The sequence below is a fragment of the Balaenoptera physalus genome (genome assembly GCF_965194825.1).
Source record: "Balaenoptera physalus genome assembly, chromosome: 20".
In the NCBI taxonomy this organism is placed as follows: domain Eukaryota; kingdom Metazoa; phylum Chordata; class Mammalia; order Artiodactyla; family Balaenopteridae; genus Balaenoptera; species Balaenoptera physalus.
In genome coordinates this window covers 12489045-12513779 of record NC_138901.1, presented here as the reverse complement: position 1 = coordinate 12513779, position 24735 = coordinate 12489045, and the positions used below count along the sequence as shown (strand labels likewise).

The following is a 24735-nucleotide window of genomic DNA, read 5'->3' as shown; positions in this document are numbered from 1 at the left end:
TCTCAACTCTGCATTTGTCCTGAATGCCAGCACAGTAGATATGTAAACAGGTGGGCATGGATGTGCTCCAGTAAAAGTTTATGGACCTTGTAACTTTAATTTCATAATTTTCATGTCATGAAATATTTTTCTTCTTTTTTGATTTTTTTCAACTATTTAAAAATGTAAAAACTATTTTTAGCTCATAGGCTGTACCAAAAAATGTGGTGGGCAGGATTTGGTCTACAAGTTGCGCTTTGCCGACCCCAGGTCTAGACACAAGTTGGTGTATTTTCTTTCTATTTTGTGAATACACGAACATTTACTTATCCATTCTTCTATTGATGGGCATTTAGGTCAGTTACCATTTCTTTGGTGTGAACATTGTTACAGATGTCCTCATGTGCAGAAGTTTCTCGGGCATGGACCTAGGATCAGAATTGCTGTGTTCTAGGCTGTGTACATTTTATCTTCCTTAGATATTGTTGAATGACACTGTCAAGTTGTTATACTGGCCTATACCTTCAGACAATGCACAAAGATCCTTTACAGTGTGTCACATATAGGTATTTCAGAGGTCAACAAAATATAGTCATCTGTTTTTGTTGCTATCAAAATTTTTTTAATAAATAGGCTTCATTTTTCAGAGCAGTTTCAGATTCACAGCAAAATTGAGCAGAAAGTATAGAGAGTTCCCGTGTACCTCCTGCCCCCACACATGCACAGCCTCCCGTGTCATCAGCAACCCCCAACAAAGTGGTTAATTTGTTAGAATCAATGAGCCTGTCCTAACACATCATCACCACAGTCCACAGTTTACATCAGGGGCCACTCTGGGCATACTTTCTACGGGTTTGGACTAGTGTATAATGGCACGTGCTCATCATTATAGCATCACGCAGAGCACTTTCACGGCCCTAAAACTCCTCTGTGCTCCACTATTCATCACCCTCAACCCCTGGCAACCACTGATCTTGTTCCTGTGGTCATGGTTTTGCCTTTTCCAGGATGTCACAGAGTTGGAATCAAACAACAAGTAGCCTTCTCAGATGGGCGTCCTTCACTTAAGGTTCCTCCATGTCTCTTCGTGGCTTGAGAGCTCATCTTTTTATTGATGAATAATAGTCTGTCTAATAGCTGTACCAGTCTGTTTCTCTTCAACATCCCTTTAAACTTACACTTTCCTGCTGTTGCTGGTCATTTGGAACAGAGTTGACTTTTGTAAAATGATTTTGTATCTATTAACTCTTCTGAACTGATTGATGCCAACACGTGTGTCAGTATTTCTCTTTGCTTTTGTGTGTTGATGGATGTAGCGTCTGGGGTAAGGACTGGACTGCTTCCTTTTCTGGCCTCACACCATTCATCTTTTCTCACCGCACTGTCCTGGGCAGGACCCCACACAGCGTGGAGGAAAACTGAGTGGCTGGCACCCACACATTCGTCCTGGTTTAGAGAGAATGCATTTCCCATTTTTTATCTTCAGGTAGTATGTTTGCTGTAGGCTTTAGTATTATGTTGAACCATACAAAATTGCCATTTTATAGGTCAAAAGTGGTCAGATACCAGCAATTTCATATAATTTGACCTAATACAGACTCTTCATCAGTTTAGATAAGTTTTTTTGTTTGTTTGGCCACACTGCGTGGCTTGTGGGATCTCAGTTCCCTGACCAGGTATTGAACCCAGGCCACAGGCAGTGAAAGCACCAAATCCTAACCACTAGACCACCAGGGAACTCCTAGAGGAGTTCTTTCTCCTCCTACTTTCCTGAGTTTTACTCAGAGTAGGTGTTGAATTCTGTCTAGTGCTGCTTCTGACTCTACCCTGACAACCACGTGTGGGGACCCCATTCCTGGCTGGTTGGACGTTGACTGTCCTCCCGCCAAGTCACACTCTGAGTAGGTGTGCACGCTGGTCTTGGCTGGGGTTTAGCCTGTGTTTCTGACTTGGGGAACATTCTTACTTTTCTGTTCTTCACAGGAGTTTCAATACAACTGGAAACTTCCGCCAGTTGGTTATTTGATGAAATGTATCACATGTGTGCCTTATAGCTGTGCATGTGTGTCTGTGTGTTGTTTTAAATTACTAATGTTCAGTTTCTTTAAAGGATATGGGAGTTTTATAAAGTCTGTATACTAATCCTTATCTGTTGGATGATTTGCAAATATAGTCTCCCAGTGTGTAGTTTGTCTTTTCAGTTTATTTAAAGTAAGTTAATAGAGAGTCAGGTAAGAGATGGACGGTCTGTTATGCCATGAGGTGACACGAGTTCTAAGTTCGCTCTTAGTGACAAGCTCCATCCTGGGTGAGAGGCACAGGTGGGTGAGGGTGGGAGCAGGGGCTGGTGAGGAGGAGTGAGGCTGGGTGGGGACTGGATCAGGATGGGTAGGGGGTTGGGAGGGCACTGAGGAAAAGCATCAGATCTGGAGACATTGGGAGCCAGGATTCCCTAAAGGGTTTGAGGCCTGGGCAGCTGGATGGGCGTGGAGACTCGATGGGCGGGCTTAGATTTGAGATGCCTGTTCCCCATTGCCATGCCGACATCCGGTCTGAGCTTGCACATCTAGATGTGGAGTTTGAGGGAGAAGCCGGATGGGAGTCTTCAGCAAAGGGCAGGAGTCTGAGCCACAGGACAGCACGAGCTCAGCCAGGAGTGGGCCTTGGGGAGAGAGAGGCCTGTGGAGGTCTGTGTGCCAGACCAGGAGACACTGGCCTGAGAAACCGAGAAGGGCTGACCCTGCGAGGGGCCCAGGAACCACAGTGCTTTCAACCAACAGACCCCTCCCCTGAGAGGAGCCTGTGGAGGACGTATCTGGGGAGAAGGAAATAACCCAGAAAGAAGAAATGAGGGATCAGTTGAGCCCCAGGCACCATGGCTTGGGCCTCAAATGCATGGGCCTGCTGGAACCTGGTAGGCTTTGTTCCAGACCCCTCTCACATGTGTGCATGTGCACACACGCACACAGATAACTTAGAGTCCTTCCCGCTTCGCTGCTTGTGGGAAGTGGTGTTAAAGCATCGAAGGGGCTGTCTCTGTGGGCTGCTCATAACTTTCTTTTTTTTTTTAAATATATTTATTTCTTTATTTGTTTTTGGCTGCTCTGGGTCTTCATTGCCGCATGCGGGCTTTCTCTAGTTGCAGCGAGCGGGGGCTACTCTTCATTGTGGTGCGCAGGCTGCTCATCGCGGTGGCTTCTCTTGTTGCGGAGCACGGGCTCTAGGCACGTGGGCTTCAGTAGTTGTGGCTCGTGGGCTCTAGAGCACAGGCTCAGTAGTTGTGGCCCACGGGCTTAGTTGCTCTGCGACATGTGGGATCTTCCCGGCCCAGAGCTCGAACCCGTGTCCCTTGCATTGGCAGGCGGATTCTTAACCACTGTGCCACCAGGGAAGACCAATAACTTTCAAGTCATCTGCATTAATTGCTTAAACTTCTAAATGTGTGTTATTAGAAGAAATCTCTCCCAAATCGTCAAATAAATGTGCCTGTTACCTGTTGTGGTAAAACACATATATTGTCACCTAGACCTCCACTTCTTTCTAGTATATTAAATAATTTATTAAACTTTATCAATCACTTTCAAACTACAAAACTATCATGTATTCATTATATCCAGTGAAATAACTCATCTGAAAACTCAAGAAAAGAAGACTCCATGGCGCCCCCTTTTTGGTTCCTCTTTATTTCCAGTAGTAAATGGTGCTACATAGGAAGAAACAGGAAGAACATACATAAAAGAACGCCTGTAGATCAAGAAGAAAAAGACGGATAACCAGTAGAAAAATAAGCAAAGGAAACTATCAGAAGCCATTGAGGAAGAAACTCATTGAGTCAGTCAACAAACATGAGAAGGTGGTCATTGTCACTGCCACACAGGCACTGAAAGTTAAAACGAAAATGTATGAGTGCATTACTTGGCTGAAAATTCAAAACTTAACTAAACTTGAGCCAGAGAAGCGGCAGCAGCAGGTGGCCCTCTGTGCAGGGCTCTGCACAGTGCAGGGCTTCGGTTCTCCTCGGTGCCCCCTCCTGACTGCTTTTCCACAGGCTTCCCCTCAGAGGGAAGATGTCAGTGTTTAGGCTGCAAGGGGCCAGGGTGGCCTCAGTTGTGCACTGAAGATGTGTCACAAACAAGAGCTGCAGGGCCCCTCGTGTGCCTGGCAGGGCCCAGGGTGCCCTCCCTGGGCACCCCAGGAAGGTTGTGTGACTCTCAGGTGCTTGGTTGCCCTCGAGGGCAGGGAGGTACTCAGATTACCATGATGAGGCCTGTTAAATTCGTCCTGGCCGGTGAACCCAAGCAGGTTCCCCACTTTGGCTTGTCACAGAGCCGAGTAAGTCCCTCATATCAGAAATCTGGGGAGAGCGTTTCTCCCTAATCTTGAGGGAAAACTCAGTAAGGTACCCCATCAATGACCCACGAACACTGAATTTCTTTTATTTAAATTTCCACGACAGGACTCTAAGAATGCCAAGAAAGAATGTTTCTCCGAACGCTCAGGAAAGAGCCAAGCCCGCTTGGCACAGACAGTCTGCAGAAGGGATGCTGAGCCAGGCTGCAGAGCGGGGCCAGGGCTGGTACGCAGGATCCACCAGGGCCGGGTCTTCATGCCACATCCCGGCCCAGGGAGCACGTGGAACCGGAGTGCTTGGTGTCAGAGAGGGTGGCCGCTGCCCAGAGTGACAGGGCTTCACCTCAGGGCATTGGCCCTGCTCCCCAATCCCACCTCCCTCGCCTCCCTTGGGATTGTGTTTCATGTTTTCTTTTTGGCTGCACCATGCAGCTTGTGGAATCTTAGTTCCCCGACCAGGGATTGAACCCGATTGAACCCGGGCCTTCGGCAGTGAAAGCACAGAGTCCTAACCACTGGTTCGCCAGGGAATTCCCCGTGTTTCATGTTTAAATGTCCAGAGCCCCTCCTCGGGCCCCGTCCACTGTCTTATCACCCCAGGAGGGCAGGGAGAGAGGGTGGCTTTCAAGGATAATTCTCTTTTCTGTCTTTCACAGAGGCAACACAGAATCTCCGCAGTGACTTGCAGATCAGCTCCTCAGAAAGAAAACCAGTCCCCAAAGCCACGCCTGGCTCAAGAATTCCAGGAGGATAATGGCCACCACACCCAAAGGTCCTCATCACCTGCCAGCAGTTCCCTCCAGGACACATGGAAGTTACTGGACCTGGGATCCAGCCCTTCTGGCCTCGCCTCCCAGGATGACTCGCCTCCAGGTAGGTGAAGACGTACATCCCAAGGCCGTTGCCCCATCGGTCTGGGTGCTGGCCATGAGGGCGGCTGTGGTGGCCACTCGCAGGCTGACACACAGAGTGAGCACGGCGTTCTTCCTGCTGTGGTTACGGAATCTGTAGATTCTGCAGTCCTGTCCTCTGATTTGGTGCCTGAGCGTCCCCCAGGGACAGAGGGTGTCTCCCAGCCCTGCGTCCAGCTGACCACGTCTCCACGTTTACCCAGAGTAGAGCCCACAGGTCACGAGGACCGTCACTCCACAAGGGTGGGGGCACTGTGGTCAGTCTGTGAGTCTGGGGCAGGCGGGTGTTCTGTGTTCTGCTCAGCCTCACAAGGCCAGGGCAGCCCACGAAGAGGGTGTCCTCCACCCCCGGGAAACTCGCTCACTGTGAGGTTCTCCGGAAAGTTCATTTGAAGGGCCACCTTTGGGGGAACTGCGTGAGACCAAGATGTAGTAAGCAGGGTGGGCGGAGGGGAAGCTGTTTGAAGACCGGGGTTGGGGGAATGAACTTGGAGCCCCTTCCGGATCAGCTCACAGCAAGCGCCCTCATTCTCGGCTCTCAGCCTCAATGCATGAATGCCTCCTGCTGTGCCCAATGTGCCAATGGGCATTTTAGGTTATTTCCAATCTTTTGCCGTCACAAATAACGTTACAGTGAATTACCTTGTACATGCTGTAGTGCATGCATAAAAGCATAAATGTAAATTCCCAGAGGGGGTATTGTTTTGTCCAAAGGTATGTGCATGTCCAGTTTGGGAAGATGTTAGTTGGGCGCCATCAGATGGTACCAGTTCACACCCACCCAGCAAAGGCTGAGAGGGCGTCTTTCCCCAGACCCTTTCCAGCAGTGTCATCGAACTATAATCTTTGCCAGTCTGTTAGGTGTCATTTTAATTCATATTTCTCCAGTTAGGAGGTTGTGCATCTTTTCACATGTTTGAGTCATTTCCGTTTCCTTTTCTTCAGTTCTCTGCCCATTTGTATATTGGGTTTATAATCTTTTTCTTATTGATTTGTATGAGCTTATTATATATAATGGAAATCAGACCTTTTCTGAGATATGAATTGCAAATATTTTCCCACAGTTTTTCGTTTGTTTTTTGACTTTGCCTATGGTGGTTTTTGTCATGCACGTATTTTTTATTTTTATGTAATTTAATTAATGTTCTTGTTTTTAATCCTTTCTGGGTTTTGTGCCATACTTGGGTTTTTTCCACTCCAAGATTGAAGATTATTCTGCCATGATGTCTTCTAATACAGTTATGGTTTCCTTTTTTCATATTTAAATCCAGGATCCATTTGGAATTTATCACTGTGTAGGTTATGAAATAGGAACCAAACTTTTTTTTAACCCCAGGTGGCAATCCAAATGTCCCCACACCAGTTTTTTTTTTTTAATATTTATTTTATTTATTTATTGGCTGCGTCAGGTCTTAGTTGTGGCATGCAGAATCTTTCTTTGCGGCGCACAGGCTCTTTGTTGAGGTGCGTGGGCTTCTCTCTAGTTGTGGCACACGGGCTCCAGAGCACGTGGGCTCAGTAGTTGCAGCACCTGGGCTTAGTTGCCCCGCAACATGTGGGATCTTAGTTCCCCAACCAGGGATGGAACCAGCGTCCCCTGCATCGTGTAACGGATTCTCAACCGCTGGACCACCAGGGAAGTCCCCTCCCCATACCCGTTATTGAATAACTCACATTTCCCCTCTTGTTTGAAATCCCGCTTTCACTATCATGTTAGATGTTCTGTGTGTACTTGAGTCTGGGTCTGGAGCTCTTGTTCTGTCCCTTGGTTCGGCAGTCCCCAGCCTTTCCACAGACGGGGTGCGCGGGGGTGCAGATGGCTCAGGCGGTAATGCGAGCGATGGGGAGCGGCAGATGAAGCTTTGCTGGCTCGCCCCCCGCTCACCTCCTGCTGTGCGGCCTGGTTCCCAATGGGCCGCGGATCGGTACCAGTCAGCTGCCTGGGAGTTGGGGACCTCTGCCTTGGTTTATTGGTCTTGGTCTGTCCACGTGCAGTGCTGTTTGAATTGTTACTGCTTCCTGGTCCCTTGTAATGTCTACTGACTTAGGATCTCCAATTATGCTTCTTTCTCAGAGTTTTCCTGGTAATTCTCATTTGTTTATTTATTTTTTTCCAATACAGTCTTTAGGCCCAGCCCCAAAACTCTGTTGTGGCTTTTCTCAGGATTTGTTAAACTTGGGCTCTGCCCCCGGAAGGAGCCCCAGCCTCCCAGTGGTGCGCATTCTGTCCCCTCCGGCGGCAGCATCGCCCCTGTGAGGCCTCTGAGTAGTATCCTCAGATGCAGACTGGTCTGTTCTCCTCACACCTCCTGCTTGAGCTCGTTAATCTGAGAGGCTACTGCTTCAGTACATTTTAAATTCAGGAACGTTTTGCTGTATTTTTCATCGGCTCTGTCGGAAGTTTTTGGTGAATGTTCATTGTCATTTTGCTGGTTTCCTTCCTTCTTTTTTCTCGTAGCACTTTTGTTCCTTTGTTCCCCCTCGTCTTTAAAAGAGGTGATTTTTCCTTGACCAGGTATTTGTAGGAAACTTATAAGGGAAATGAGGCCAGGGCCATTGTCCAGTCTAGCAGTTTTGTTGGTGGTTTTTAACTAAGTCTGGCCTTGACCTATCTCTGCCCGTTTCCACAAAGCCCAGCTTCTCTCCCCTCCCACGCTGCCTCCAGGGGGTTCTGCTCCCACCTCCTGGCTCCTCCTGAGGCCTCCCACCGTGCCTGTCCTTCCACACACCCCTGCTCATTTCCACCGCCTTCGGCAGAACCACCATTCTTCCCATCTGGAATTTTATCTCTAGTTTTCATGAAAATTTTTTCTTTTTGGGGATGATTTACAGGAAGAGTAGGGGAGAAATGCTGACTCGATGATGCCTTCTTCAGGCCACGCGTCCATCTTATTTCCTGATAAATGCACTTTCCTCCAGCTCTGCTTTGCTTTAGCCCCACAAACCTCGACATACGATTTTCCCTTTGTCATTCCGTTACGCTACTTCATGATTCAACTCATGTTACTTTTTTTCTTTAACTTAAATGGCTTTTTTTTTTTAAGTTTCCAGAGTTATGAGATTTTTTTTTCTTTTTTTAGTTGTCTTTTAGTGATTTCTAATATTTTTACATTTTGGTTGGAGAATAAGATCACCATGATGTCAGTTCTTCTGAGAGTATATTTCTGCTCCAGCTGCAGTTACTGATGTGCCTGCTTCTGCCGGTGGCGCCTGCTCGTCTCCTGTAGAAAGCACCCTCGTGCTTTTTGTTTCCCTGAGTCTGAAAGCCTGTGTTTCTGTTTAGTGTCTCCTATGTTTCCACTACCATGCTCCTATATCAGTGCTGTCCTCCGACAGCATATTGTGTTTTGTACTTAGGTGCTTTTAAAAGTTTTTATTTCCTCCAGTCTCATTGGGTAGATCACATTTCCATTGCCTTCTGCCTGTTTTTAAGTTACAGTCTCTATTTTTATTCTTCCTCAATTATTAAGACCCTGCTTATTTTCATTTTACCCATCCATTTCTTAAACTTATCAATCTCTGTATTCTTCTGGTTTTTCCATTGGTATCAATTAAAGTGTTAGCTGTTGGGCAAGGGGTGATTGTCTTTTAGACAAAAGTAAATTTGACTAAGTCCTTTATAATTTATCCTATTTGTTTTCCAAATCTCTCTCATAGTAGCCTCTTAGATATATTTTTCTTCTTCCAAGATAATTTTAAAAGCGAATTTTTATATGGGAAACTTTTTGAGGCCTATATGTGAGAGAGTATTTTTATTTTTGTCTCACATTTAAATACACTTCAGTCGAGTATAAAACCCCAGGCTTCCATTTCTCTTAATGTAGCAGGCTAGGTACCTAGATTGACACTTTCACTGAAAACAGCTAAAACTGCTGAATAAAAAATAAAAACACACTTATGGGGCATCAATAAACAGCTCGAAGGTAAAGAATTCTCAAGCAAAGGGTGAGAGAAGGAGCAGCCTGAAGCTGCCTTTGACCAAGAGCTTCGTCAGCCTGGGTGGGCTTGAAATCTGGTGTCATCGCCTCTTGGGCTTCAGAAAACAGGTGACACTGACGAAACTCAGGGCCCACCCAGGGCAGGAGTGTGATGGTACAACACCTCCCCCTCAAAGCTGGAACTCCAAAGGACCACAGCCTCCGTGTGCAAGTGGACCAGATAGACACCCCACCGGCAGAAGGGGCCAGGGCTGTGAGGACTGAGGATGTGGCCTGGTACTGCGTGGCAGCGGGAGGATTGTTACGTACTTATAATTTGCCACCAAGAGTCAGCCCTCATGGTTTAGTCCCAGTTAAAACCCCTGGGTGTCTGAGAACTTTCATATCGAGTGATTCTGAGCTGGTGGCATCCCCAAGAACTAGCAACAGCAAGTGCGGGTCACTTCAGGGGGAAATCACCTTTGTTCCAGGCCATAGCAAATTTGCACAGATCAGATTCCCATGAAAAATAAGATCCCACACACAAGGAGCAAGGCACCAGGAATGAGGCCAGCAGAAATAGACCTGGGAGATCAGGGTATAAGTAACTGTGTTTCATAAAGAAGTAAAAAACCAGCAAGAAAATATATCCAAGAAACAAGGAAGGGCTTCCGTGGTGGCGCAGTGGTTGAGAATCTGCCTGCCAATGCAGGGGACACGGGTTTGAGCCCTGGTCTGGGAAGATCCCACATGCCGCAGAGCAACTGGGCCCATGAGACACAGCTACTGAGCCTGCGTGTCTGGAGCTTGTGCTCCACAACAGGAGAGGCCGCGATAGTGAGAGGCCCGCACACCGCAGTGAAGAGTGGCCCCCGCTCACCGCAACTAGAGAAAGCCCTCGCACAGAAACGAAGACTCAACACAGCTAAAAGTAAATAAATAAATAAATAAATTTATTTTAAAAAAAGAAAAAGAAGAAACAAGGAAATATAAAGAAAGACCAAGCAGACTTAAGAAAGAACCAAATAGAGGTTTAAGAAATGAAAAATTGTAATTACTGAAATTAAAAACTCAGTATACTGCAGAATTCATGGAATGGCGTTATATATGAATAAATTACCCAGACACACACAGATTTTTAAAAAAGAAGTAGAAAAGAAAGAAAGAAAAACAGGTCAGGAGCCTGGAGAATAGAGCAGGAAGGTCTGACCCGTGTTGGTCAGAGCCTCAGCAGGAAAGAGAATATGGGCAGGGGCCACATTTGAAGGGACAGGACTGAAATTTTATGACAAGATACTAATTCTCAACCCCAGGAAGCCTAGCGAATCCTAATCCAAGTAATTAAAAAGAAACTCACACCTGGATGTGTCCTAACAAAGCCCAGGAGCACCAGAGGTAATGAGATTATTTTGAAAGCTGTCAGAGGGAGTAGACAAGTTACCCTCGAAGAGTCGCGGCCTGACAGATAGCCAACTTCTCACCAGCAGCAATGGGAGCCCAAGACAGGGAGACAGTATCTGTCTGAACTGAGGGAAAACAGCTGTCACCCTAAAACCCACTAAAGAGGGCAAAACAAAGACTTTTCAGACAATAAAAACTGAGCAACTGTGCCCCACCCGTCCCTCACTAAAAAAAAATTCCAGAGTAGGCGTCGGCAAACTTTTCTGTGAAGGGCCGAATAGTGAGTATTTTCGGCTTTGTGGCCCAATGGTCTCTCTTGCAACTACTCATCTCTGCCTGCAGCTCAAAAGCAGCCGCAGACAATGTGTAAGTGATCGGTGTGGCTGTGCACCAGTAAAACTTTATTGACAAACACAGGCCGTAGTGATGCTGTTTCTCAAGCTGAGTATACAGGTTTTTGTTTTATTCTTTGTTTTATTTTTTAACAATTCTTTAAACGATACATGTATGTTATATGTGCTTGATGTAGTTTGGGTATATTTTATAATGAAAAGTTTTTAGAGGGAGGGAGTGGTCAACTGGGTGGAATGCTGCAAAGAGGTCAGGGAAGGTCAGGGCAGAAGAGTGCTCTGCGTCACTATGGCCTTCTGCTGGTCTCAGTGGAGTGGTGGACTTGTCATCCAGCCTTCCCAGTTAAAGGGGCTGGAGAAGAACGGGTGGACAGCTTAGTCAAGATGTCTTGCTCTGAAAAGCAGCAGTTAAAAGAGCGACTGGGGACTTCCCTGGTGATGCAGTGGTTAAGAATCCACCTGCCAACGCAGGGGACACAGGTTCAAGCCCTGGTCTGGGAAGATCCCACATGCTGTGGAGCAACTAAGCCCATGCACCACAGCTACTGAGCCTGCGCTCTAGAGCCTGAGAGCCACAACTACTGAACCCGTGTGCCACAACTACTGAAGCCCACGCACCTAGAGCGCGTGCTCAACAAGAGAAGCCACCGCAATGAGAAGCCCGCGCATTGCAACGAAGAGTAGCCCCTGCTCACCACAACTAGAGAAAACCCATGCGCAGCAACGAAGACATAATGATAGCCAAAAATAAACAAGTAAACAAACAAACAAACAAATAAATACATTTACATTTAAAATACTTTTTAAAAAAAGAGCGATATTGGAGGAAGTTGTGGAAGTGCAGCCTGTCTATATGCAGGTTGGGAAGATGGGCGAGATGTGATGCTTGTGGCTGGGGAGGAGGGCAAACCCAGGAGAGAAGGGGGTGGGGGGGCTCAAGGGGCTGGGATTTGATAGCACAGGCCAGAGGCAGGGAGGTGATGGGCAGCCAGAACTGGGAGCTTACTGGCCACACCTGACAAGCAAGCTGCCACAGCCTCACAGGCACCGGCAGAAGACACAGAGGACTCATCACTCGCAGCACAGCAGGCAGCCAAGGGTCTCCTCGATGCCTGTCCCACGGGCCAGGGCAGGAGTCTCAGCTGAGTGACCCCAGACGTGCAGAACCCAAATCTTTCATAGTGGGCTGCAGGCATATCTGCCCTTTTCCCCTGAGGGAGTCGTGCTGTCTTCTTCTGAGGCTGTTGGCCATGCAAACACCCAGGCAGGAGAGTCAGGAGCAGAAGCCTTCAGTGGCCTGAGGAGAACTGTCCCAACAGCAGGTCTGGTGGTGGGAAAACAGGTGCCGGTCGGTTCCCTTTATTTCCTCCTTTCAAGTATGAGGCAAAGCCACGGACTCTGAGAGGAGGAGGTGGAGGAAGAGGTAGAAAGAGAAGTGTGAAACGGTCGTCTGGTATGTGAGGAAGCAGGGACAAGTACGGGTGGATGGTGCCATCAGCCATGCAGGTCCCCATGGATAGCAGGGCCTGGATCAGGGCGAGAACAGCCCACTGGTGGCTGGAGGTGGAAGTGGGGACCGTGCTGGCGGGGGAGGGAAGGGTCACTGCAAACACTGCCCCCAGCAGTGGAATTGGCTTGGGGGGGGAAGGTGGGGGTGGTGTGTATTAGTTTAAATGCTTTTGACTACAAGTCACAGCACAGCCTGATGAAAGTAACATACGGGAGTTTCCCAACCTTTATCTCATCATGGCACCCATAGAAAATCACACATGGTCACTGAATGAGGAGGAGAGAGCCAAGGTGGCCAGCATCATGGTAGCCTTCCCGACACACAGTGTGCATGCACAGCAGCAGGACACGCTGACCAAGAACTTGCACATCAAGGCCGAGGTAAATGAGCTTACGGCTAGCTCCTCTGGGACTCTTTCCTCCTAAGGTTCCAAGATGGCTGCAGCAGATCCAAGCATCACGTCAGAAGGCCAGAGATGGAAGGCATACTTCTCTCCTCCTGCTTCGGTTTCTTTTCATTGGAAAGGGAAATGTTTCCCCAGAGCTCCCAGACTCCCTTTTCTATCTCACTGGCTGCCAGGGTCACATGGCGTCCCTTGACCAGTCACTGGGAGATTGTCTTAGACCCTGAGAACCTGCTGCCTGGAACTAAACGGTGTTGGGGTTCCTTGGCAAGAAAGCTGGGGAAGGGCTGTGCTGTGGGTGGGCCTGCAGCAGGGTCTATGCAGGGGAAGGTGGTGAGACACCCATACAGAGGGGTTGAAGCTGCTACTTCTCAGCAGCACTTTGCAGTAAAAAAGTAGGAATGATACATCGCTGCCTAGGCTTTTGGTTCGCCCCGTGAAAGATTTGGTTGGGAAGAAAGGTTGAAATTAATGCAGTTTAGTTTTAAGTTCCCGCAAAGCTTCTTTATGCTCTCCTTGTATCTTGAATATTTGAGCATGCATAACTGAATTACCTGTCTGATATTTCTACTTTGTGTAAGAGTACTTTTTAAAACTTTATTGGTGACTCAAATGATAACCACAACTCTGGTTAAGACGTAAGCATGTTAGTATTTATGATAAAGGATTGCGTGGGCATCAGTCAGCAGTCAAGCAGTCTGGAAGCTCCATTCTGGAAGGTGGGATGTCTTATCCTCTGCATTTTTTTTACATTTTCGGCGCATTTTGAGTAGCAAACTGTGAGACCTAGCAGTCATGAACTGAGTTAAAAGTGATAACGAGAGAGTTTAACAATTTGTGGCATCTGCATTAATAACATGAATAACTACGTGGTATTTCTCAGGATGGAGGGAGGTTTTCCTGCTGAAAGGCCACACTCCTCATGGTTTTGAGGTGGGGCCAGAGCCGTCCCTCCCACCTCTGCCCTGACCCCACCACCACCTGTCCCTGCTCCTCCTACTCACACCCCGCCCCTCCTACCTTTGCCCCGCCCCTCCCTGACGTCCTCCCCCATCCTCCCACACGCGCACAGAGCTGCCGCTTTGCCGGCCTGACCGAGTCGTGCTGCAACCTGGTCTTAAGGCAGGGCCGCAGCCTGACACCCTCGGCCCCGCCGCACCCCGATCCCAGGGCCACTATAGCCCCCTCCTCCATCCTCCTGGATCTGTGGTTTGCGGGGTGTGGCCTCTCCATGCCCAGCCTCCTCTCACCTTAATTCTTGCTGCATCCGGACAGTACCCGGTCCCTCTTCTCCCCTCCCCTCCCCCCTCCCCCCGTTTCCTGGCAGCAGTGGCTCAAGGACTCCGACCCCGTCTCCCCTCCTCCCCAGACACGTGCAGCCCAGCTCCCTCCACCTGTGGACTGTGGACGCACCCCCACCCCCACCCCATACCTGCGGACCCCTGTGCACATATGGGCACCCTCTACCTTCCTCTCCCTAGCACCTGCCTGTTCCTTGAATCCCTCCCTTGCCAAAGTTCACCCCCTACCTGGCTTCCTTCCCCCTTAGCACTAGCCTCCAGACCACGTGCTGTTTTTCTCATTTATCTTGATTCTGTTCTGTCTGCTGGAAGAATGTAGGGGTGGGGGCATCTTCCTCGATCCTTGACCCCTGGCCAGCACAGACAGGTACACAATAGGTGCTCAATCAGGATGTGCAGGAAGATAACTGGGAAGAATGGGAGCCCAGCAAGGCCTTGGGTCCGCAGCTCAAGGATTTAGAGGCTCAGGAAGCGCATGTGATTAGAGAAACTACTAAGCATTGTCTAAAAAGTATAAGATTTGAAAGACAGACTCTTCCTGGATGGAGTATGAAATATTATAAAGACAGCTGTTTTCTCCAAATTGAAGTAACCAGTTAGTATAATTCTAACAAAATATGGACAGAGTTTCTCTTGAAGCTAAAATAAGTGGATTTTCACGTTCTAGAGCAATAAAATGCATGGGGAAGGGGGAGTAGCAACACCCAGCCTCATGGCTGGGTGGCAGGCGCAGAGCAGAAGCCCTTCCCCAGCAGAGCCTGCAAATCAGAGCCCAGACACGGCAAGGTGGGGACACAGCATGCTTCCATCCTCACTGCCCGCATCCAGACCACACACTAAAACGCAGCCCAGGCACAGTTAAATGCCTTAAAATCAAACCTAAAAATATGCACAATTGGAACTATTTACCAGTGACTAGAAGGTTATAACCTTAGATGTGACTTAAAAATCACAGATTTCTAAGGTATTCTTTCTTAACCTCAAAAATAACCCAACTAGAAAGATATTCTGAAGCAACATGACAAAGGTCAGTCATAAATAAATAACTCATCCAGGTTGACCAGATGTACAGGGGTGGAAACACTCAGCCAGGGCAGTACCAAAAAATATGAGTGTTTGACCTGCCAGCAAAGCAGCCCTTGGAGAGCTGATCCTGGGCCTAGAGGGGGCGGCCCAGCCGCTTGGCCTTCTTGGAGGGCATTTATTGGTGAATCTGCCCCAGGGGTGGTTGGAGTCATCAGCCTCCCTAGTGTCCGTGCTGCGTGTGCAGGCGGCCCAGGTTGGCACGACATGGCGCGTCCATTGGAGCAGAGGCGCTCCAGACCTCGTCCAGCATGAGTGACACTTCCTTGTGGCTAAGAAATAAACAGCGCAGAGGGTTTTCAGTGAAAGTCTTCTCCTCCGTCTCCGCTCCCCTGCCCACCTGGCCACCTGTCCCCTGCTCTTCTCCGGACACGCTCTGCACTCCATGGCTACGGAAGCATGTATTTAAATGTGTGTGCGTTTCCTCTTCCTGCTGTGTAAAGTGCTGTCTGCGGTGTTTCTCCATTTTGGTGGACACAGAGCTCACAGATCTTTTCAGTAGTTCAGTGGTCCTCTGCGTAAGTGCTTCCTTTCACCTGTCTCACATTCACGGACACTCAGGTCGCTTGTAGTTTGCAGTACTTCAGCAAGTCTGCTGGTGTGGGTGGTTGCTTGTGGGAGTGTGTGGTCAGGTGAGTGTCTAGGAGTGAAATCGCTGGGTCAAAGGTGTGAGTGGTCTGAGCTCTGGGAGGTGTTACCAAATCACCCTCAAAGAGTTGGTGCAATTCATGTTCATGGCCACAGGGTGTAAAGCATCTTTCCTCACTCCAATACTGGTGGATTTTTATCAAGCATTTTCTTTTTTTTGCCAATCTGATAGGTGAAAATATGGGTTTTAATTTGCAGTTTTTAAATGATGGGTAAGATTGGCCATTTTATGTGTGGTTTGTATGTCGTTCAGGTTTGTACCCTTTTTTAAGGTGACTATGAAAGGTAGCAACAGAAGAAAATGCATATTCGCTGTGGTCTTGAAGTCAGGACACAGAGGGTAGAAAAGTGCTCTAGAAGGGGCTGTGGCCCCTGCTCTGGGAAGAGGGCTGGGCGTGGGAGGCGGGGAGGGGCTGGACATGACTTTTACAAATAAATGCAGCCTGAATGGGTTTTTTAAAAGAGAGGAGTCCAGCTAGAAGCTAGTATTTGTTGAGTGCCCACCTGTGCTAAGGCAGCCACTCCCACAGTAAACCAATGCCATCCAGCCACTGGGTCCCGTTTTCAAAAGAGGATGCCTCACCGCCCAAGGCCAGAGTTCCCAAGTCCCAACCCTCGTTCCACCCCCTGGAGTCCCAGAGGGGAGAGGCCTGACCTCATCCTCAGGGCAGAAGGTCAGGAGGGGCCAAGGTTGTCCCTGGGGTCACACAGATAATGGGCAGAAGCTCCTGAGGAATGCGAGCACTCCTTCAGAAAGAGAGGCACCCTGCTGGCCCTGCCCTGGGGGCCGGACACACCTTCCCCCATTTCAGTGCTCTGAGCACGGCCCAGCACCCCTGTGGCCCGGCTGGTGCTGGGGCTGGCATGGAGCGAGGTCCCTAGGTTTCTGCTGCGGGGTCTGAGAAGGCCCTGAGCAGTCCGGCCGTGCACCCTGCTTTCTCCTGGGTGGAGACTCTTCCCCCCTGGGTGCTCCCCACCCACTGAGGATGAGGGAGTGAAAGGGGATAAAGTTTTTAAAGGGTACAATGTTAGTGTTGAGGCTTTTTTCTTTAAATTTTTATTCTTCTGAAAATCGTATTAGTTTCTCCTGAAATTAAAAATTTTTCCTTTAACGAGGGTTGCATAAGATTTTAAGATGGAGCATTGCATGAGCCTGTTAACTGGTTGCTAATCCAAAGTTATTTTTAAGCCCTTTGTAGTGAGAACATTTCTATGCAGATCTCACTGTAGGGATGACACCTAAATCATAGTTGCCAGGCTGTTCTGAGGATCCAGGAAGCCAACAAACAACCACTTCCTGTTCTCAGCCCAGTGTTTGCTCACATAGTGCCCGGTATCACCATTAGCCCGGATCTCACTCTGCCCGCCACAGTGGATTCCTCTCCCAGCAGCTCCTGGAGGCCGGGGCTCGACATACAGATGAAGAGACCCAGGCCCAGAGATGCTAGGCTGCTTGCCCAAGGTCACACAGCCCCCAGTTCATGGATCAGGATCAGAATCCAAGCTGCCCGACTCTAGCCCATGAGCCTACCTGGCTGAGAAGGGTCCCAGACACCAGTGCCCCGGCACCAGGCAGCAGGTGGCTGAGTGAAGGCGGCAGAGCCGTGCGGACTGCAGGGCAGTGCTCGGTGGAGGCGGGTGGCGGCCCGGCCATCTGGCCTGTCCGGCAGAGGCAGTTGATGACTCCACTCCATGGCTGCCCTTCCTTGGCAGTGTGGGTCCAACAAGCCAGATCTTCCAGTTTTTTATATAGAATGTTTCAGTTTTTGAATATTGGCAACTAATTTAAAAATCAAAGTAGGGCCAAATTGCAGCTCAGTCTGTGAGCTACAGACCCCTGGGAGCCAGATCCAGCCATGCCTAGTGGTACGTGGTCTGTGTGGCCTCCAGCCCCAGGGGACTTCCTCCAGCAAAGCACCTTCCCAGACCGGGAATAAAATGACTGCCAGGTAAACTGAGATTCTCCTATTCTGAGAGTCACACATGATTGACTGCGGATCAAACGCGCCAAATCCCCCAGTCTCGTCTTCGTGGTTGGTGGGCCATTCTGCAGGGTGTCACCAGCCTATGAATAGGGCTAAATGGGCCCCCAGGACACCAGCTCACCCTGGTCTTGTGTGTTTTTGAGTGGAGACTGTTCCAGACCTTCCCTGAAGGATGCTTGGACTCAGAAACAGCATTTGGGGCCTTTCTCTGAAGGCAGATTGTGATTCAGCCACGGCTCTGCCGGCCCAGCTGTGCTCTGAGGACATAGAAACATACTCTGAACACAGGACCTTAGAGTCACCTAGTCTGCACGCCCTCAAGACCAGGAGTATCACCATCTGGCCTCCCCACACGTGCTTTGTGTTTCTCAGTAAACCTAGAGGCTAAGCACAGGAGAGCAGATTCAGATGCCCCAGCGCTGCGTTGAGTGAAAGATGGAAGGAGCAGCCGCTTGTGGTTGGACTTGTGATAAGAAAAGGTGAAATCTCACCTCAGAGAACAGTCTGTGATTCCAGGGTAAACACACCTGGAATATTACATTCCCTTCTCCCCATCTGTGGTCCTCATACCTGTGTGCAAACCAAAGAATTCTCCTTGGGTCTGAGACTCTGTCCTAGAAGGTGGGCACCAGGCTCCTGGTGCGTCACAGTGAGATGGCAGACCCAGCTCGGAGACTGGCAAGCCTGACCCAATGGGGAGGGAGGCCAGCATGAGCCTGGGGCGGGGCCGTCCTCCACACCAGACACGTGTGAGGGTGGAACACGAGCCATCAGAAAGGCTCAGCCCACACTCCCAGCAGCCGCTGTCCCAGCGGCCTCATGGGGCGGATGGTAATGGGAACTGCCCAAGGGAGCACAGCCAGAGGCTCACTGAGCAACGTGACCAGAACTGTTCCAGGATCCGGGGGGACGAAGGGGTCCTGCCCTGTTTTGCCAGCATCACGTTTGTCCTTTTGGCTCTGCCCATTACTACTCTCAAGATGGGACTGAATGAGAGCCAGGTTCACCAGTGTGCACCCCCTGTCAGTATCCTCTGTAACTGCAGCCAAAGAAATCTAAGAACCAGTGTTCTGGTCAAAGGAGGGAGCAGTGCAGTATCTTGAATTAGGTGAGCAACTCCAGCTTCCTGCCTTTACTGATTATTATAACCTGAGACTTTTTAGGAAGTACAGAGTATCCTCTAAACTTTTTGAGAAACAGATAGTCAAATAGATCTTTGTTAGCTCTTTTCTTGAAGCTGTTATGATGAAACAACTTTTCCTGCCACTTAGGAAAAAACTTGTGTTGAAATAACTTTTAAAACACAGTAAATACTTTAAGATATAGCCAAATCAGCTTATACTTTAGTGATGTTTATTCTGGGGCCACAGCATGACCAGCAGTCACTCCTGCTTCTGGCCAGGCTAAGGACTAGACATTAACATCCCTCCATAAACAAAATATATGAAACAACTGTTTTCAGACATTGGAAAATAAGTAGCACAGGAGTGTGCTTCTTGAAAGAAGGAAAACAAATGAGGCACCTTTCGGGTTCCCCTGGCTTTCTGCTGCAGGCACAGGGAGGGGAACACCGGGCAGGGTTCAGTGCCTTCCTGGGTGGAGGAAACAGGAATTGGAGTTTGGGGAGCCAGAGGGGCTGGAAGTTGCAGGGAAGAGTCCAGAGACGCGCGGGGAGGGATATGCAGAAGAGAGCTCCAGAAGTCTGAATAGGGGTTGTCTTGAGTCCTTACTGTGTACTAGCCCATAGATGTACAGAATAAAACTCCACAAATCCAGGCAAAGGAAAGACAGCTTATAAGCGCAACCATTTCCAGAGCTCTCATGGGGTGGGTAGATATTCAAGCTCCAGCCTTCATTCAGTGGAGACCCAGAGAAGTTACACCTTGGTCGTAGAGCTAACTGTCTCTGAAGTGCAGGCCCATCTAGACTTACCCTAGAAAAGCTTAAAAACAATCTTTGAAATGACCAAATGAGGAACCTAACTGCCTACAAAACAAAGCCCAACACTCTAAAAAAAAAAGTCGAAATTTCAACACAATACGTAAAATGTCCAACAGCCAGTTAAAAATTATGAGACTTTTGAAGAAACAGGAAAATGTGATCCAAAGCCAAGCGGAAAACCATTCAATAGAAAGAGGTCCAGAAATGACAGAAATGAGGAAACAAGCAAAGACATTAAAAGGACTGTTACGACTGTTTTCAGGTATTTAAAGGAAAATACGTACATAATGAGAAGAACTGAAAATATAAAAAAGAACCAAACAAAACTTCGAGATGAAAAATACAATATTTTATAAAGAAAATACATTGGATGGAATTAACAGTAGAATAGAGATGGCAGAAGAAAAAACAGGGAACTTGAAGACATAACAATAGAATCGACCCAAAATGACACACAGAAAGAAAACATGGGGGATAGAAAACAGCCCCAGCAACCTGGAAGATAGCATGCATTAGTCTTAACAGAGAGGAGAGAAAGATGGGCAGAAAAAGTGTTTGAAGAAATAATGGCTATTTTTTTCTAAATTTGATGAAAACTCTTAACTCACAGATCTGAGAAGTTTGTCTACCCCAAGCATCAGGATAGACACATGGGCACAAATGCAACCCAGGGAATATCATAATCAAGTTTCTGAAAGTCAGTGATAAAGTAAAATCTTAAAAGCAATCAAAGAAAAATAAAAGACACATTATATGGAGATGAATGAAGATAAAAATTATGACAGGCTTCTCTTCAGAAACTGTACATGCCAGAAGACAAGGGATCATCATCTCTAAGCCAAAAGAAAAAGGAGCTGCCAAAATAGAATTCTATATCTAGCAGAAATATCCTTCAAAAATGGAGGCAAAATAAAAACGTTCACAGACAAACAAATCAGATAGAATTAATCACCAACCGACCTATGCTACAAGAACTAGTAAAGGACGTTCTTCGGGCAAAGAAAATGATAGCAGATGAAAACTGGGGTCATCAGAAATGTAGAGGCAGCAGGGTGGGTTTGTGGGTAGACGACAGAAATAGGCTTATGTTTTTCTTTGAAAGATCACTGGCTGTTTAAAGCACACATGATAACAGTGTATGATGGGGTTTGTGATACATGTACAAGCAAAATATATGACAAAATGGCATAAATGGTGGGAAAGGGAAAAGGAAGTACACTCCTGTAGGGCTCTCATACGTGAAGTTGTATAATGTTACTTCAGCGTAGAATGTGATAAGTTAAAAATGCATAAACCATAGTGCAACCATTCAAAAACAAACACACAAAACCCACAAAGAAGTATAGCTAATAGAGCAGTAGTGGAGATATTGATAAAATGGGATAAAAAACATAAATTCAAAAGTAGGCAGGAAGGGACTTCCCTGGTGGTGCAGTGGTTAAGAATCCGCCTGCCAATGCAGGGGACATGGGTTCAAGCCCTGGTCCGGGAAGATCCCACATGCCTCGGAGCAACCAAGCCCGTGCGCCACAACTACTGAGCCTATGGACTAGAGCCCGCGAGCCACAACTACTGAGCCCAAGTGCCACAACTAGTGAAGCCCACACACCTAGAGCCCATGCTCCGCAACAAGAGAAGCCACCTCAATGAGAAGCCCACGCGCTGCAACAGAGTAGCCCCTGCTCGCCACAACTAGAGAGAGCCCACGCGCAGCAATGAAGACCCAACGCAGCCAAAAACTTTAAAAATAAATAAATAAATTTTTTTTAAAAAGGGAGGCAGGAAAAGAGGAACAAAGACAGATCAGATAAATAGAAAACAATTTAGCAAGAAGATACATTTAAAACCAGCCATGTTAATAATAACATTAAATGTAATGGTCTAAACATTCCATTAAAAAGCCAACTGGGGGAAAAAGGCAAGCCTCCCGTACTGTCTACAGGAAACCCACTTTATTTTTTTATTTTATTTTTTAAAAATAAATTTATTTATTTATTTATTTTTGGCTGCGTTGGGTCTTTGTTGCTGTGCGCAGGCTTTCTCTAGTTGCGGCGAGCGAGGGCTGCTCTTCGTTGCAGTGCGTGGGCTTCTCATTGCAGTGGCTTCTCTTGTTGCGGAGCACGGGCTCTAGGCGTGCAGGCTTCAGTAGTTGTGGCGTGAGGGTTCTAGAACATAGGCTCAGTAGCTGCAGTGCACGGGCTTAGTTGCTCCATGGCATGTGGGATCTTCCCAGAGCACGGCTCGAACCCATGTCCCCTGCATTGGCAAGCGATTCTTAACCACTGCGCCACCAGGGAAGTCCCGAAACCCACTTTCAATATGAAGACACAGATTAAGAAAATCGGGCAAAGCAGACGTCCCAACAAGGTATGTTACCAGAGATAAAAAGGGACATTTCATGATGATATAGAAGTCAATTAAGCACTTCCCTGGTGGTGCAGTGGTTAAAAATCCGCCTTCCAATGCAGGGGATGCGGGTTCTATCCCTGGTCAGGGAACTAGATCCCACATGCATACCGCAACCAAGAGTTCGCATGCCACAAGTAAGGAGCCCACGAGCTGCAACTAAGGAGCCCACAAGCTGCAACTAAGGAGCCTGTGAGTCACAGCTAAGGAGCCTGCCTGCTGCAACTAAGACCCAGAGCAACCAAAATAAATAAATTAAATTTAAAAAAAAATCTTCACAGAAACATCCAGATTAATGTTTGACCACAGATCTGGACACTGTGGCCCAGCTAAGTTGATACATAACATTAAACATTAAAACAAAAAAGTCAATTAATCAGGAAGATATAACAATCCTAAGTGTGTATGCTCCTCATAAGAGAGCTTTAAAACACATGAAGTGAAAACTCACAGGAATGAAAAGAGATATAGACACATCCATAATTATAAGTGGAGAGTTCAGTGCTTCTCTATCAGTAATTGACAGAGCAAGTAGACAGAAAATCATTGGGGATAGAAAAGACTTGTACCTCACTATTAACCACCATGACCTAATTGACATGTTTAGACCTCTCAGGACAATAACAGCAGAATATACAATCTTTTCAGGTACACATGGAACAGTCAACAAATTAGACCATATACTGGGCCATAAAAACCGGTCTCAATAAATTTAAGAGGATTGGAATCATACAGAATATGTTTCCTGACTACAGAGGAATTCCCCTGGAAATCAATAACAGAAAGATATCTAGAAAAATATCCAGAAATTTTGAACATAAACAGAACACTTCTAAATAATCCATGGATCAACAAAGAAATCACAAAGGAGTGCTTAGAAATTTATACCTTTAAATTCTTACATTACAGCAGAACATTGGTCTGAAATCAGTGATCTCTACACCTTCACCTTAAGAAGCTAGAAAAATAAGGAACTTTCCTGATGGTCAAGTGGTTAGTACTCTGCACTTCCATTGCAGGGGGGCACGGGTTCAATCCCTGGTTGGGGAACTAAGATCCCACAAGCCGTGCAGCATGGCCAAAAGAAAAAAAGAAGATAATAATGTAATAATAAGAACGACTACATGCCAATAGTTTCACAAATTAAGTTAGATAAAATTGGTAAGTTCTCTGAAAGACCCAAGTTGCCAAAACTGATTCAAGAAGAAATAGAAACGTGAACGTGCCTGTATTTATTCAAGCATTTGAATGTTTAACTTAAAACCTTCCCACAAAGAAAACTCCAGGCCAGGTGGCTTCACTGGTGAAGTCTATAAAACATTTAAGAAAGAAATATTATTAATTCCACCCAAACTCATTTTCAAAAAACAAAGGATGAAAGAAGATATTCAATTCATTTTATGACACCAGCACTACCCTGATAACCAAGACCAGACAAAGACATTACAGGAAGAGAAAACTCTGGACCAATATCCTTAATGAATATAGACCCAAAAATCCTTAATAAAATACTAGAGTATCAAATCCAATGATACGTGAAAAGCATAGCACATCCTGACCCAGTGGGTGTTATCTCAGCGATGACAGGTTGGTATAACATTAAAACATCAATATGCTATGTTAACAGATTAAAAAAGGAAAACCATATGATATGTCTCAATAAATACAGAAAAAGTATTTAACAGAATTGAACATCCACTCATGATTTTCTAAACCCTCAGCAAATTAGGAATAGAAGGGAACTTGTTCACCCTGATAAAGGGAATCTATGAAAAACCTGCAGCTAGTATTTTACTTGATGGTAAAAGGCTGATCCCACTTTCAGCACTTGCATTCCACACTGCTGGTAATCCTAGTCATGTAAAAAAGCAGGGAGGCTGGACATACAGAATGCAAAAGAAGAAGTAAAACTGTTTCATTCACACACTGCATTATCTAGTACATAAAAATTGTAAATAACCTACCAAAAAAAAAAAACCTACTAGACCTAAAGAGTGACTTTAGCAAAGGCCCAGGATATGAGATCAATATACCAAATCAATTATGTATCTAGCAATGAAAAACTGGAAATTGCAATAAAAATACCGTTAACAATAGCATCCAAAACCATGAAATACTTAGGGACATACTAAACCAAATACCTGTACACTGAAAAAAAAAAAAATCATTGCAGAGAAAATTAAGACCCAAATAATGGAGAGATGTAGCATATTCATGGATCAGAAGACTCAATGTTAAGATGTCATTCCTTACAAAATTTATCTATAGATTTAACACAATCTGAATTAAAATCCCAGCAGGCTTTTAAAATTGAAATTGAAAATTAAAATTTACATGGAAATGCAAAAGATACAGAACATCCAAAGCAATCCTGAAAAAGAACAGTTGAAGTCACTTAAACTACCTGATTGTAAGACTTACTATAAAGCTCTAGTAAACATGACAGTGTGTTGTTGGCATAAGGACAGAAAAAATAGACACACACACACATGTGGTGATTGATTTTTCAATTAATGTAACTTAAGAGGAATGGATTGTTTATGCAATTAA

The 24735-nt window shown here is 46.7% G+C and overlaps 1 protein-coding gene across 16 annotated transcripts in view; it reads left to right on the top strand.

The window, feature by feature from the left end:
• CCDC57 (coiled-coil domain containing 57) overlaps window positions 1-24735 on the top strand; it is a 119059-nt gene that overhangs the window by 82143 nt on the left and 12181 nt on the right. For 15 of the 16 annotated variants that reach the window (XM_082442003.1, XM_082442015.1, XM_082442013.1 and 12 more), the window contains 2 exons: window positions 4436-4555; window positions 4986-5202. In XM_082442003.1, coding sequence (XP_082298129.1) covers window positions 4436-4555; window positions 4986-5202 — 337 coding nt within the window. Of the gene's footprint in view, window positions 1-4435; window positions 4556-4985; window positions 5203-24735 lie in introns of those variants that run through there. The other variant, XM_082442010.1, reaches the window with a different exon arrangement.